General features: G+C 40.9%; 1 protein-coding gene and 1 long non-coding RNA gene across 2 annotated transcripts; one reads left to right on the top strand and one right to left on the bottom strand.

Annotated features, from left to right (window-relative positions):
* Positions 1-1,441: 1,441 nt before the first annotated feature.
* On the bottom strand, positions 1,442-3,935 carry LOC140269823 (photoreceptor outer segment membrane glycoprotein 2-like). The gene is made up of 3 exons (XM_072364804.1): positions 3,355-3,935; positions 2,003-2,249; positions 1,442-1,714 (listed from the first exon to the last, which is right to left on the bottom strand). Exons 1-3 carry the CDS (start codon positions 3,933-3,935, stop codon positions 1,442-1,444), a joined length of 1,101 nt encoding a protein of 366 aa, XP_072220905.1.
* Positions 3,936-12,023: 8,088 nt separating this feature from the next.
* On the top strand, positions 12,024-13,493 carry LOC140269738 (uncharacterized). Its single transcript, XR_011907664.1, has 2 exons — positions 12,024-12,108; positions 13,259-13,493. It is a non-coding gene; the product is annotated as an uncharacterized lncRNA (long non-coding RNA).
* The last annotated feature ends 806 nt before the right edge of the window (positions 13,494-14,299 follow it).

Here is a 14,299-nt window from a genome sequence, read left to right on the forward strand (position 1 = left end):
GCAGAATAATCGGATAATTCTTTTGTCCAACAACAGGTGAGGTCCTGCATCCAGCACATAAACTGATGGCTTTGTCAGTTTAATGAAGTCACACAAAGCTGTAACAGACAAAAGGTTTATTGTTAGACTTTTGGTGGCTCATCCCAGCGAACAGTGTTTTCATTGTGGGGAAAAAAAAGGTGGCATTGCTGAGGCACATGAGATTCATTCTAGCAGTAGTTCGTGGTCTAGGAAACCTTCCTGTTATTACTTACGGTTTTCTGTCTGAATATATATATTCATGTGAAAGCATTAACACACAGTGGTTATGACGTTACTTACTACCAGTAGTACTACCTCGTTTGCTATCGCAGAAGTCTAGAGGAAAAAAAAATGCGTTGAGGATCCAGAAGTGTTACTATTGTTCTTAACACCCTGAATATGTCCCAAATAGCTTTTTTTTTCTTTTTTGTGAAAATGTCTTTTTCTAGGATGTTTAGAGAAAAAAACGTCACTCGTTACTAACCTGTCATCAGCAGACTCCTATTATTCAAGTTGATTTTTAGATTTAAGTGTTGCAACTGTCAAGGACTTGTTTTGGCCATTTGCTGCAAAACCACATGACACAGAGGTGACAAGACATTTGTAAACAACATTATTACAGTACAGATTTGTATGGGAGTGTAAGAAAAAAACGGTTGTGATGTTTACAGAAAAAAGAAGGAATTTTATGGAAAGACTGGTGTGTTTTGGTTGTTTCAAGTCAAGAAGGCATCACCTGGGGAAGATGTACCCCTAAAACAGAATACATTCTGTGTGATAATCCCCTCAATATGTAAAATTTTTACACAGACACACACACACACACACACACGCACACGCACACGCACGCAACTATGGGTAAGTATTGCTCAGTGTTAACTTTTGACCTATGTCAATATGTCAGGTTGTGGCCCAACATTGGCCAAAAAAGAAGTTGTTTCATAGGTTTTGTTAATATTCTTTGGAGTTTGTTTTTCTCTGAATAAATGTTGATGACTCACCCGTGTATTTGGATGAGGCAGAATATGTATCCTGTGAAATGGCTTCTCATATTTGAATTTCAACAGAGCTGTTGTAGAGTGGTGGCGTTGCTCATGTCAGTGGTGCTGACCAATCAGAGCAGGGCTTTCTGATTGTGCGACTACCCTCTGTAGTCACTGGAAACATGTAAATAGTACACCGCTGTCTATTTTGTGTAAGCAGAAAAAAAAAAACATGTTTACAGCGTACAAAAAGTGTATTTGGCCACAAAATTAAATTTGGTGATGGCCAGACTTCAAGCCTGAGTCTTCAAAATGGAAGTCCACAAATCAATGGATTATGCTACAATGGCTGTATCAATCTATAGTCTATGATATTGAAAAAAAAAAATCCACTAAATGGTCAAAGATGCTATTGTTTGAGATCTCTTGGAAAAAGATCAACTGGCTTCAGTGATTTGCTTTGGAGGAACATTGTCTGGCCCATAGTGTGCCTTGGAGGTGGATGGGACATCAATGTTGGGGTCTCCATTGTTGGCTGTGTCTATTTGGTTGCTCTTGCCGAGGCTCTTGATGATATTGATGTTGGTGCGGGCAGTTTCCATAAAGCTGTTTTCCAACAGCCAGCCATCAGATTCAGAGTTGGGGTCTCCTTGTCTCAGCACATTTTCCAGGGAGGTCTGGAGGTAACGGACACCGGTCAGCACTGACAGCTGAAAGAAAACAGGGGCACAAATTACTGAGAGGAAACAAAAAGCAAAAGGTGAATACAAATCATGATGCCAAAGGTATGCTGTCATTTTTTAGTAAAGGACTACAGGAGGGCTCACTTCAAGTGCTGCTCGGATGCCCAACAGTAAGTAACAAATGCTGCAGTTGAATGTGCAGCAACAGTGTCTTTGCAAAATTCAAAAGGCTTTGTCCAACTTTAACATCTTACAGAGATGCTATTCAGGCTCATGACAAAGACTTTCTGTAGTTTCCGGCTTGTGTTTCCTCACCTCAAACAGCCAAGTGATGAGGACTGTGAGGCCAATGGACTGCATGATGTGGGTGTAGTACTCCAGCAGCGCCTGGCGGCACCCTTTCATCCACAGGTTCAGCTCCTCCGTCTGGTGCTCATAGTTGAAATGGGCAGAGTTGTTGGTGATCTGCTGCTGGATGCAGGGCCGGGGTGAGTTGGTGTTGCAGCAGCTGAAGGGGACTCCATCCATCAGGTACCTTCCCTCCACATTACTCCTTAAACGACTAGAAAGACGGAGAAAGGATGAAATGCAGAGTCTGCTTTGATGGATTTGGTGCCTCTGTCAGTTATACATAATGTATTCTAACTTCAAAACCAAATGTATATTTCAACTTGTTCCCAGCAAGGGTCAGAGGAAGCAGTGAGAAATTACAGATTTAGTGGGTAAAAATGGTCATATTGATGTCAAATCACAAGCAACATGAATAATAAACAAACTTAAAGAGAACGGAAATTTGACCAAAAACATTAAGATATGTTTTCTTATTTTATGTAATATCAATAGTGTATTTTCCATGATAATCCTGTAGTGAAACAATCCTAATTTTCACTCCTACAGTTCTGTTGATATGTCCTGAAACTAAACCAGGTGTAAAAGTTGTCAAAACTCAGGTCACCACATACTGTTATGTGTTCATATACATCTGAATATGGCAAATCTTCCAACTCTCAGCCCAAACATGATCACCCCCCAAAAAACCAAGACTTTACTGGGTCAAAGTGGGCTCACCCAAAATAAGCTGCCATTAAGCCTGGTGACATTTAGCATCAGTTGACCTGATTCAGTTGGCCACCCGAGACACCTTTTTGCTTTGGGACCAAGGAAGATAATTAACATGTAGTCAACTACTTTACAAACATACTTGCACAGCCACAGGGAATAGGTATTTTCATGTTGAATACATTTTGATAAGTCACAGATTCACTTCCTTTTGGTTTCTAGCATCCATCTAGTGCAGAGCAGTTTGTGGTAATTTAGAGCTTTTTTTTTCCCCTAATAGCCACCCGCTCCCCTTTTTTTCCCCTTGACAGCTTCCTGGAGCAACAGGAAGAAAATTAAAGAGCAAAATAGGATAAAGTTGCAGAACAGACAGGGGTTTAATAGGAGTACATTGTTAATAACCAGCTATGAAAAAGACGAGCTATAGATTTAGACTGATTTCTTCTACAGACTCTTAGAAAGCTGTTTTAACATGGTCACATTGTGTTGTTCTTTGATAAATATAATTCAGTTTATAGATTTTTTCCCTCCTCCAGTCATTCTCATAACTCCTCCTATCTTGTAAATACTCTACTGAACAGTGTCCTCATCCAGCAGTTTGTACTTACTCCACAACTTCTCTTTCGGACATATCCAGGTAGCGGTTGCTTATCCATTGGATTTGAAACCAGTCTTTATAGCCATTGTTTCCACAGCACTGGAACTGTATCTGCAGCATGTCCACAGTGCGCTTCAGGAAGCAGCGTCCTGGTGTGTCTGTGTCCTTATAGAACCTCATGGCCTGTGTCAGCCCCAAGTTCAGAGACTCATCCAGCTCCCCACGCATGCTGTAACACATGAGTGCCCCCACCAGCACACAGAAGGTGAAGAAGAAGGTGCATACAATGTAGGGCAGCATGATCAGCTTCCACCGCAGAAACTTGGTTGTGTCAACACAGTCATAGCAGATCTTCCCACCCAGGAAGTTGATGCCACAAGCAATGAGACCCACAGCTATTAGCATGTTAGGTACGTACTGTATGTCCCTCTCAGTCATAAGCTCCCCACGCTTGTTGAGCTCCACTTTGAGGAAGAGCCCCAGGCTGAACAGGAGGGCTCCTGTAACCACTGAGATCCAGTTGAGGATCCACAGCACCTGGGCCAGCTTGTCCCTCTTGGTCTTGGTGAACTTAACTTTTAAGACGGCCATTGTCAGAGAGAGAGAGCTCGATAGATCTATCTATCTGTATATATATGTATATATATATATATATGTTGTTCTTCAGTTATTCCGTTAAGTCCAGGATGGGATTAAAGATGGACACAGGGTAAAGCAGGGGAAAGGAACAGGTTATCCTCCGTGTGATGTGGGGGACCAAGAGGAGGGTGTTTGGTTGTACAGTTCTCTGAAGGTCTTCTCATAAGCAGCTTAGCCTGGCAGTCGTGATTGATATCTTGTGGGCGCTGCATTATAGTTGTACTGAAGGCACTTTGTGAGACTATAGTGGTGAGAGCATGAGAAAGAAACAGTCACATAAACGTAATCAGTAGCTATGGAAAACCCTGCTAAGACTAAATGCACTGACATTTAACTTGTTGCATAGAAACAGGACCAGTGTAGAAACTACATTCAGTATACGCGAAAAATAAGAAAAGATCAATAATATAATTCTATTCATAAGACAACTATTCCCTTTTAGGTTTAGCAATCACAAGTATGAAAACATTTAATTCATGTCATGGCTGGTAAATTAAGAATTTAAATTCAAGAAGACTCCTGGACTCACCTTAGGGTGTTCATCATTCATTTTAAACACATGATATCACTCTCATCTAATTTTCACGTTGTTTTCTTGCTGACATCTTCAGAAAGAGAGAGAGAGAGAGAGAGAGAGAGAAAGAAAGAGAGGCGAGTGGTCGTGGTCGTGGTGGCAGTGATAGCACAAAGGCAGCCAATGTAGCATCAGAGGAAGACAAGCAGCCAAGTCCTGACCCTCCTCCTAATCTCCTTTAATCATTAATCAGCCCTGGGCCCCAACAAGGGATTTGGACCCACCTTCTGCTACCTATGCAAATCTGACTGTCCCAGCACTGTGAAAGTAATGGTGGATGGCCATTGTGTAAGTGTATTTGTGTGTATCTTTTCTTTTTTAATTTTATACAGTTAAACTTAATTACTGTAAAATAAAGGATCGTGAATACAGTTTCCACATGCTCATCGAAAAACTTTAATTTAGCGTCTGAGCTCTGGTGCTTTTTATGAAGACTCCACACACATAAAATATAACTGATGATAAGATGTATGAAGCCTCACACGAGAAAAGCAAAATCCAGCAAGTTGTCATTTCCTTTTCCCCAAAAAGAAAGAGGTTGTGTAAAATGTAAAGAAAAACAGAATGCACTTACACTTCTGGATAATTTAAAGGTTATGTTTAATTGAAAATTGCACAAAGACACACACAAAGGTTTGACAATACACCAACCACTGAAAAAAGATTGTTTTTGTGGGAAATCAAGGTTCAAGTAGTAAAATGGTTGTGTTTCAGTCAGAAAATCAGTGGTTATACCTCACTCCCTCCAAGCATTGAGGTGTCCTTGAGCACAAAACCCACATTGTCCACAATATGCTTATCAGAGTGTGATTGTACAGAAAGAAAGTCCCATATATACAGTAAAGAGAACAAACATACAATAAGTGTGTATAGGTGAATGAGAAACACTTTGTAAAGTGCTTGGTAGAACCTAGATACATTTCAGAGGAGCTAAATAAGTGTGGACCATTTCACATTTTTAAGAGAAAAGCATAAACAAGAAATGCCACTGGTCCCTCTGGAGTTGAGCTCGCTGGAGCTCAAAGTGGAATGATTGAGGTGTACTGAAGAACTGTTTATTGATCTGAGAAATTGACATATACATTTCTGTTTGGAGATCATGGGTGTATTGTCCTCCAGATTCATAAGGAGAGGGACAATCCAGATGATGTCAGCAGTCCAACAGTTCAAAAGCCAGCATTTGTGATGATGCAAAAAGCATTGCTAACTTACCATGTGTGAAGGATACATCAGTGCTGAATTATGATAAGGATCTAGAGCAACACATGCATTTAGTCTTTTTTTAGCTAAAGCTTTGCTTGGTTCAGCAAGACAACACCAAACTGCATTCTGCATGTAACAGCATGAGAATCCAGGTGATAAACGACCTGCTATTTTGAACTTCAAACATATTTTGCATTACGAAACAAATAAGACGGCAAAGCAGGTCCTTACTGTTGAACAGCTGAACTCCTATAACATGCAATAATTTGAAAACATTTGTCTTCAGTTTCCAATTGAATGCAGTATTGTTGAAATGAAGAAGAGATGAAACACAGTGGTTAAAATGACCTTGTCAGAACTTTTGTGTTATGTACAGCGGGCCTTACAACTTAAACGATTGAATATTTAGGAGATGACTTTCTTGAACACAATAGTACAATGAACACAGAATGCAGCTGTCCAGGCGTTTGATCATTTGATGTTTTTGGGTGTTTGAAAAAAGAAAAGAAAAAAAGACAACACACTTATAGGGGTGTGGCCAAATGCCTGAAAGATTCACGGTGTAAAGATGAGGATAGTTTTCTTCCCCCTGTCATGTAAGATGCACATTCCTCCAGCATCTCACTCCTCCTGTTCTGTTGACAGCTGTCAGCAGACATACGCACAAACGTGAATACAACCATTCTGCAAATACGCCAATGAAATGTTGACTGAGAGTGAGATTAGTGGATTAACACGTAGGAAAGTAGCTTGTGTAAGGAGCCAGTGTTGCTGTAGCCACTGAGCTGGTCATCAAATCCACAAAACTCACCGCATTCACCACTGCTCAGACCAAGTGGGAGGTTTAATTGAGCTACTACTATGGACAACTGAACCACAAACGGACACACAGTAAGTATTCATTTAAATATCTCAAAATAATTACTGCAAGCATAGTGTTTTTGTCTGGGCTAGTCCAATCCACCGATCTGATTCTAAGATACTGTAAGTGCATTACATGTGCTGTGGTTGAAACACCTGAAGAATATGCCGCATGAGAAAAGAATCGTTGCAAATGAGCATGTTTTTGTCAATAAGCTCCCTTTAATCCACCATGTGAACTCCCCTTGTCCTGCTGTTAACGCCATGATCTGACACTGGAGGTGCAGTCAACATGCTGGAGGGTCAGTGGTCTGAGGCTCTGGCCAACAACAACATCAGAGCCATCATCTGCTGGCTAGAGAAACTAACCACTGCAGGTGTGTCAAGAGAAACTTTCTACAATGAAACAATTGCTCTGTACATTATCTGTAAAAACACTTGTCCATAAAGTATTTGTTGTTTGACTTGAATTGAGGTGACGCTCAAGAGGCGGATACTCTACCGACATTTAGCTGCTGGGTACAGAGGACAGCAGAGTTTGCTAAAAAGGAGCTGTTGACCTTGTGTAAGTACTTGCCACTTTATCTGTGATTCAAAAGGACACTTCTGTGATTCAGTTTTGTGCTTCTATGAAGTAAATAGACAGGCTAGAACCAGATTAAAAAGGAATTAGTTAATGTTTCCTGCAAATGAACACATCTATCAGTAGTTGTAAAATGAGCTTTATTTCCCGGATTTACCACTGAATACATCATTAGTGTAATTTTTTAGCTTTAAAATCAATGCAGGACCTCTGTAATAAAAACACTGAATGTCTATTTTTTTATACCATATGGACCTGGTGTCTTGTTTATTCCTGCAGGCTTTAGCCGCTGCCAGGGTCTGTGGATGTATCTGGACCGGAGCTCCTTCTCGAGAGTGCACGTGTTGCTCCAGAGATTAAGGAACCTGCTCACCTTGGCCCAGTGGGCAAGAAAACAGCTCCGTGCAGCCCATTTTTGGCATGGTACGTGTACAGCGTAAAACTGGAACAGCACAGTGGTTGGACTGGCGGTTGTCCTAATCTTTAATATTTTGTTAACTGTTAGCCCTTAATAAGATTTAATTATTTGCCCTCTTTGGGTAGGTGTGGGGGTTCCGTGTATGATCTGCAGCCACACACACAGCTCTTCCAGCGTCAGACAAGGCTGCTGGAACAGAGAACACAGGACTCTGAAGCAACATATCTGGCTGGGACGGCTGGTTCAGTGGTGGGGCATCATGGGGCTCCTGCCCAAGTTCCCTGGTACTGACATCATCAAAAACAAATTCAATGACCTGGATAATTGTAATCATACATCTGAATTTTGTTCTGTTCTGTTCTCTGCTATTGCTGTTAGAGGCCCAAGAAATGAAGCGTATCACGCATATGTGGAAGGAAATAGATCTCAGTCACCGGAGAGTGTGTCTTGAAACACCTGGGTAACTCCATTTATTTGATGATGAGGACTTTTCTTTGCTATTTTCTTTGCATCTGAACATTCATTCTTTGTTTCCTGTCTGCTTCATTCTTATTGTCTGTCATAGATGGGAGAAGGAAGAAACAGGAAGATTTATCTTTTTGATAGAGAGCATGGTGATGCAACTGGGCAGACAGCATGGGTGCATTTGGACTTCTGAGGACTGCATAGATCAGTGCTATCCTCCTCCTAATCTGCAGGCCCTGCTAAAGCTTGTGCTGGTGCCTCAAATTGACAACATGTCTGTCCAAGCTATTGTATCCATCCAAACATAGCATCAGCAGCTCTTTCTATAAAACGTGCTATATTACCTTGTGTAGATATATATCATATTATATAGTTCTTAACAAATATTTCACAGTTCATGTACTTTATCCTGGACATGGCAAATTTCCTGCAGTGCAAAGATAACCTTCTCCAGTCTTTCTGCCATGCCTTCACAATTCCTTCCAGCGTCTCCCAGCAAATCAGAGCCTTCTGGTTGTTTGATCATGGACACATTAAGGTACGTGGGAATAAGAAAAAGGGGAATTTATTGACCAGGCAAATTAATGATTCTAATTATGACTTTGGTATAACTATGAACAGGAGATGTGAGGGTCAGTTAACCATCCTATTGATCAGATAAGTGCTCTTGCGCTTGCAGCCATAATGGTTTGCAGGTGACATTAATGGGCAATTTGGTTAGTGCATGTGATTAATGTAATGTAATGTCCACCGTTCCATTTAGTCATGGAATGAACTTTGATGTCTTTCTTTTTTTCTTATAACCTTCTCATTGTTAAAAAGGAAATGCATAACTTATATACCAAAACATAAAGCTGTATGTTATTTTACAACCTTCCTAGGCCTCCATGGAGCTATTACTGAGCCCCAGAACCACTGTTCCTTTGAACTCCTGGCAGCACCATTGCATCATCCACTCTCTCCTGACAAGGAAGCAGTCTCACATGGCTCTAAGGTACCTCCAGTGGACAAGACCTGCAATAGAGACTGTTGAGGATGCCAAGCTATGTATAGATGTGCTTCTTCAAAGCAGGTGCATGCTGGTATATGAAAGTCACACGTTTCATAACACATGAATGTTGAATAAAATCTCAAACTTTATGGATTTTTGCTTATTATGTGCATTCAACCTCCAGTTGTGTTTCTGATGCCTGGGCTCTGTTGAAGAGAGGCCACACAGAACGTGAGGACATGGTCATGTACTTCCTTCAGGCTTGTAAGAGGTTTAATCTGTGTTCAGAGGCTTTAAAACACATTCCTGATGGATACAATGTGCGTGACTCTTTTATAATAGACATACAGCAAATTATACTTTGTATACCAAAGTACACTTCAAAAATGACATTTTTGTCAAAAAATTTCATCCTCAGGGGGAAGAGAACTGCAGTGGAGTCTTCCAACTGAACAAGAAAGGTAAGACAGACACCTCTGAATAATATAAGGACAGAACTAATTCTATTTTGTGTAACTTGAAGGCTTGATTTCACCAGACTGTTTGGCTGAAATACCGCCACGGCCACTGTCTGCCAAGCTCTATCAGCATCAGAGAGTGAACTCAGTGTCCTCAGAGCAACTGATTAAACTGGTAAAAAAGGCTGTGATGGAAATGAGACAACCACATCACAAGATACGGTACTGAAGATGCCATGGCTAAATATGGTCGCATTATCTTAAAGCATATGCCATGTCAATACATTTTAGAGCTGTGTTCTTTATTTCAGAGAGGTTGTGTGGCCAAAGCCAGCAGAGAAAAGATCAAACAGCAGAGAAATGTTTCTCTCAGTCCAGGCTCTGAGACATCTTTCACCCAGCCCATCGTCAATGGACATGGTGAAGGATACAGAGAAAACGGCACATACAGAGGACCCAGAGGACGAGCAGCATGTTATACATTTTTTATAAATTTTTCAGTATCCCTCCTAATGACCACACAATACTCTCTTTATAGATATATATAGCTTGAGAACTAAAAACCATTAGTCTTTGTGTTTTCCCTGCAGGACCAGTCTGAGACACAGAATCACGTTTCTTCTACTGAGAGTCTGAGCTCTGTTTCTGCCTCATCCTTCACTTCAGCTTCATCATTGCCTCTGTTGAAAAATCCATATGTTTATCAGCGCACTGTGACGCTGCAGAGGATTTCTTCTCTGCTCACTGATGGAGAGAACCAAAGCAGTGAGGAAGAACAAGAAGAAGTTGATCAGGAAGAAGATGAAAATGAGGAAGAGGAAGGAAGATCTGATTTCCTGCCAGATTGTCCGAAGCTGGAATGGACACCAGATGGCGCCAGAGACTCTGTTTCCCCCAGCAGTTTAGTCAAAGAAACTCTGTTTCCTGCAGAGGGTAAGCTCTGTGTTGGGTCTTCTTGCACACCACACATATTAACAGATTGTTAAAAGATAAACACATTTATTATGTTTTACAAGGGGCGGAAGAAGACTTTAAAGCTTCCCCAGGAGAAGATATTTTCAGTGCTGATGCACTTTCAGGAACTTTCTTCTCAGAGTCACACAAGAAAGAACATCAATCAGACTGTGTCCCCTCAAAGATCTTTAGTATTAGCGAGGCAGCCACACCTGACTGTTTCCTGGAAACAAAAGTTAATCAGGTAAGCAAAAGCTCTATTTAACTAAACAGTACATAATGCACATTTGTTTGATTGTTATGGTGTAATACCTTTTTGGCAATATGACTCTTTTTGACTGTTTTGTACTCAGAAAGAATCAGAGCATCACCAGCAAGAGGAAACCCTGGGGTCTCTTTGTCAAGACCTCTCTTGTACTCTATCTAAAACATCCCAGGACCTGCAGACTGATCTTATCTTGAGCTTTGTTTCAGAGGAAATCATACCTGGTGACTCACAAAAGATGGGTGAGCAGGATAGCTCCATTTTGCCCACAAATCTGGAGATCACTGGTAGCTCTCTAACCTTAAGTCCAGCAGATTACATCAAAACCACCTCAGCTCCGACTGCCACGGCTGGTGAACTCTACCTCAAATCCAAATTACAAAAAGATGAACTCTGTCCTCCAAACATCTCACCTTGGCCTGCTGATTGGAAAGAGGGCAGCTGGTGGAAACAGAAGACAGAGGCTCATAGAGCCTCCAGCGGCCTGTTATCTGCTATGGATCCAGGCGCGATGATCAATTCAGGTGAAGAGTTTTGGTTGTCTTATAAATGTTTAAACGGGTGACTAATCATAAAATACATAATGTATCCTATACAACCATGTCGAATAGCCAGCATTGGTTATTCGAAAATATTGCAAAAGGTCATTAACAATATGGTTATGAAAAGAAAAACCCTCTGTCTTTGCCTGTGTTGGTGTAGGTGCAGAGGAACAGTTGTCCTCTGCAGGGTGCAGGATGTAGGTACTTATTATAAAGGAAGGGGGGTCTTGGCTGCTAAGGGAGGGCGACTGGGGAGCTAGTGAAGTGTCAGAGATTGGTTCCCTTAACTTTGTCAGTCATCCATAAAACTACCCCCTTTCCTTCCTTCACCTATGTGTGTGTGTGTGTGTGTGTGTGTGTGTGTGTGTGTGTGTGTGTGTGCGGGTGTGCTGGGTGGGGGTGGTGGGAGGGTTTGTCTTCCACCACTGCAGGCGCACATCTCTCCATCTGCCAGGTTGTGCTGATCATCACTGTACCTCAGGGATCTGTAGCCTGTCCCATCTTTGTCTCTAAGACAAGGGTTAAACACACAACAACTGAGCAACGTTGCATGAAATGAAAATGAAAATATAAGTGTCCGAATGTTGTCTATGAAACATTCATTACGGGGATTGTTTTCAGTAAAGTATGATTACTACTTTCAAATTTTAGTATGAAAGTAAAAGAGCCAATCTTAACATTTTCTTATTTATGGTGTTATTTCTGCTCTTTCACAGATAAAAAGACATCTTCTTATGTACAAAGTCACTCACACACCTACAGCTTGGTCAGCTTTAAGGATTTCACAGCTGGAGAAAGAGATGGCAAACAGGTACGTTGCTCTACACAAACTGTACTGCACACTGTACAATGAGGCTGTGGTACTATTCGTCTCAAAGAGACAAAGGCCAAATTAGTCAGTAGGGGTCACTATTGTTCCAGTTAACATGGAAGACAGTGTTAGGATGATCTCATTTTTAGTCTCTGAAGATTTTACTTCATCACATCTCAGCAGGTGCCCTCTTTACTTCCCTTTATCCCCATTTCTCCTGTCCTCCAGCATAAACATCATCGCTTTTAAGTTCTCTGCCTATGATCATGTAATCCTACCAAGTGAAAGTAAGACCAATAGATTGGTTCATGAAATACCAGACAATGTAATTATTCATATTTTGTTAGAAATACAGTATTGGTTTATTTGTGATTTAATTTTTTTTGTGGATTGCTACTTGTGCCCTGACCTGAACTCACTGCTGAGCACTGTAATATCATAGTAGGTATATACCCACTGAATTGTTTGTCAGATGGCTCGCTGGATAGTTTTACACTGCAGGGGCTTGTTTTGTAAGAAGGACACTTAATGTTATCTAATGATTCCCCTAGGTAAGAATTAAAACTTGTAGGATTCGCAGAGAGCTGAATGACAAAGAGTGAATGACTAATGTGTAAAAATGAGCTGCACACAGAACGGTTAATGGCTTATCCAACTATTATTTTTTTTCCCACCAGAATGGTCATACATAATATATTAGACATAGTTAGTCGAGCAAATACTGAAATCTAATCTAATACCTCATGACCTCATGTGTTTATGAAGATATTTTGAACATTTCTGAATTAGATAATCTAGTGAAACAATGTCATCCATCAACTCACAGGAGCTCACTAAGAGATGATGTTCACTTTCACAGATATCACAAAATTAAAAAGTACTGACTTCATGAAAATCACAATTTTCGCACAAAGAGACGTAAGGAGGAGTAGTGTTGGTGGATACTGCATATTGAAACGCTCACGACTCAAGGGGAGATGAATGGCCTCTATTAGGAACATTTAATCAGTGGCTGGCCCAGTGCTTCCAGTCTCCTGCGCCCCCTGGGGAAAGATTAATGGGTACAGGATATTTCATCAGGCCCTTCACATCACTGCCCAGGATATGAGGCTGTAATTGTGTCTGTTTTTGCTGTTGTTTTGTGTTGCAGGCAGAGAAAGAGGAGCCAGAGGGTTGGAGTGGAAAGGCTCCACAACAAGGAGCTATAAGAAGGGGAAGAACACGGTCCAGGAAAGGCAAACGAGTGAAGATAACATGAGGATATATCGACAAGATGAAGGACTGTTTCTTCAAAGGACCTATCTTTCTTTTGCATCAGAAATACACTTTGCATCTAAATCTTGTGGGATGCTTTAAGCAATTTCTAATGCCTAATGATATGTTCACCTTCACAAGATTCTTGTATTTTTTCCTGTCAGTCAGCTTATAGATATATCTGACAGTAGCACACTGATATTGCCCTGCCACCCCCTTATTCCACTGAATATTACATGTATCAGAAACAATCCTTTGGTTAACATTAAAAGTGTTATTTTTGTTTCAACTCAAACTCAAATACACAACATTTAAAATGCATGGTTGGTGTCCTTGAAGATGATTCTGCACTTTACATTCTTCACTGGCTTCCCTCTACTTGAAAAAAGGATGTTTGCTTTGCTGCCATAGCATCTCATGAAAAATGGATGACCTCCCAATGCTTTTTTCTGCCCATCCCTCTACATGTTTGCCCAGAGCCCTGGGAATGCATTTGGGTTAGCATCCTCCTCCCTCCCTCTCTGCCTTCTTTTCTTCCTCTGTGGCTTGTTCGGAGGGTGAATAACTTAACACATATTTCAGCTTGACACACTTCTGCTTTGGGTCTCCCCTGGGTGCCCAGTTCACAAGCCCACACATGCTGTTTTATTTAAAAGTGGGCTTTGGAGTTCTGCGTGTGTAATCTGTTCTTTGTGTAAGGAGGAATGCCTTATGAATTTGTTAAGTGTATGACCTTGTAGCTGCAGCAGCACTTCTGATACCAGACGTTGTCTCAGGTCTAGCCAGAGACATTAGCAAGTCAACACAGTTAAAGTTCTCTTCCTGTTATTATTATCATTATTTTTAGACTTTTCACAGATTCTAGTTAGATTTAGATTTAGATTTAGTATGTAAAATAACAGACTGGTCTAAATGGCAAAGTTACAGGAAATACAAA

This window comes from Leuresthes tenuis, unplaced genomic scaffold, assembly GCF_036924035.1.
Source record: "Leuresthes tenuis unplaced genomic scaffold, fLeuTen1.0.hap1 SCAF_15, whole genome shotgun sequence".
Taxonomy (NCBI): domain Eukaryota; kingdom Metazoa; phylum Chordata; class Actinopteri; order Atheriniformes; family Atherinopsidae; genus Leuresthes; species Leuresthes tenuis.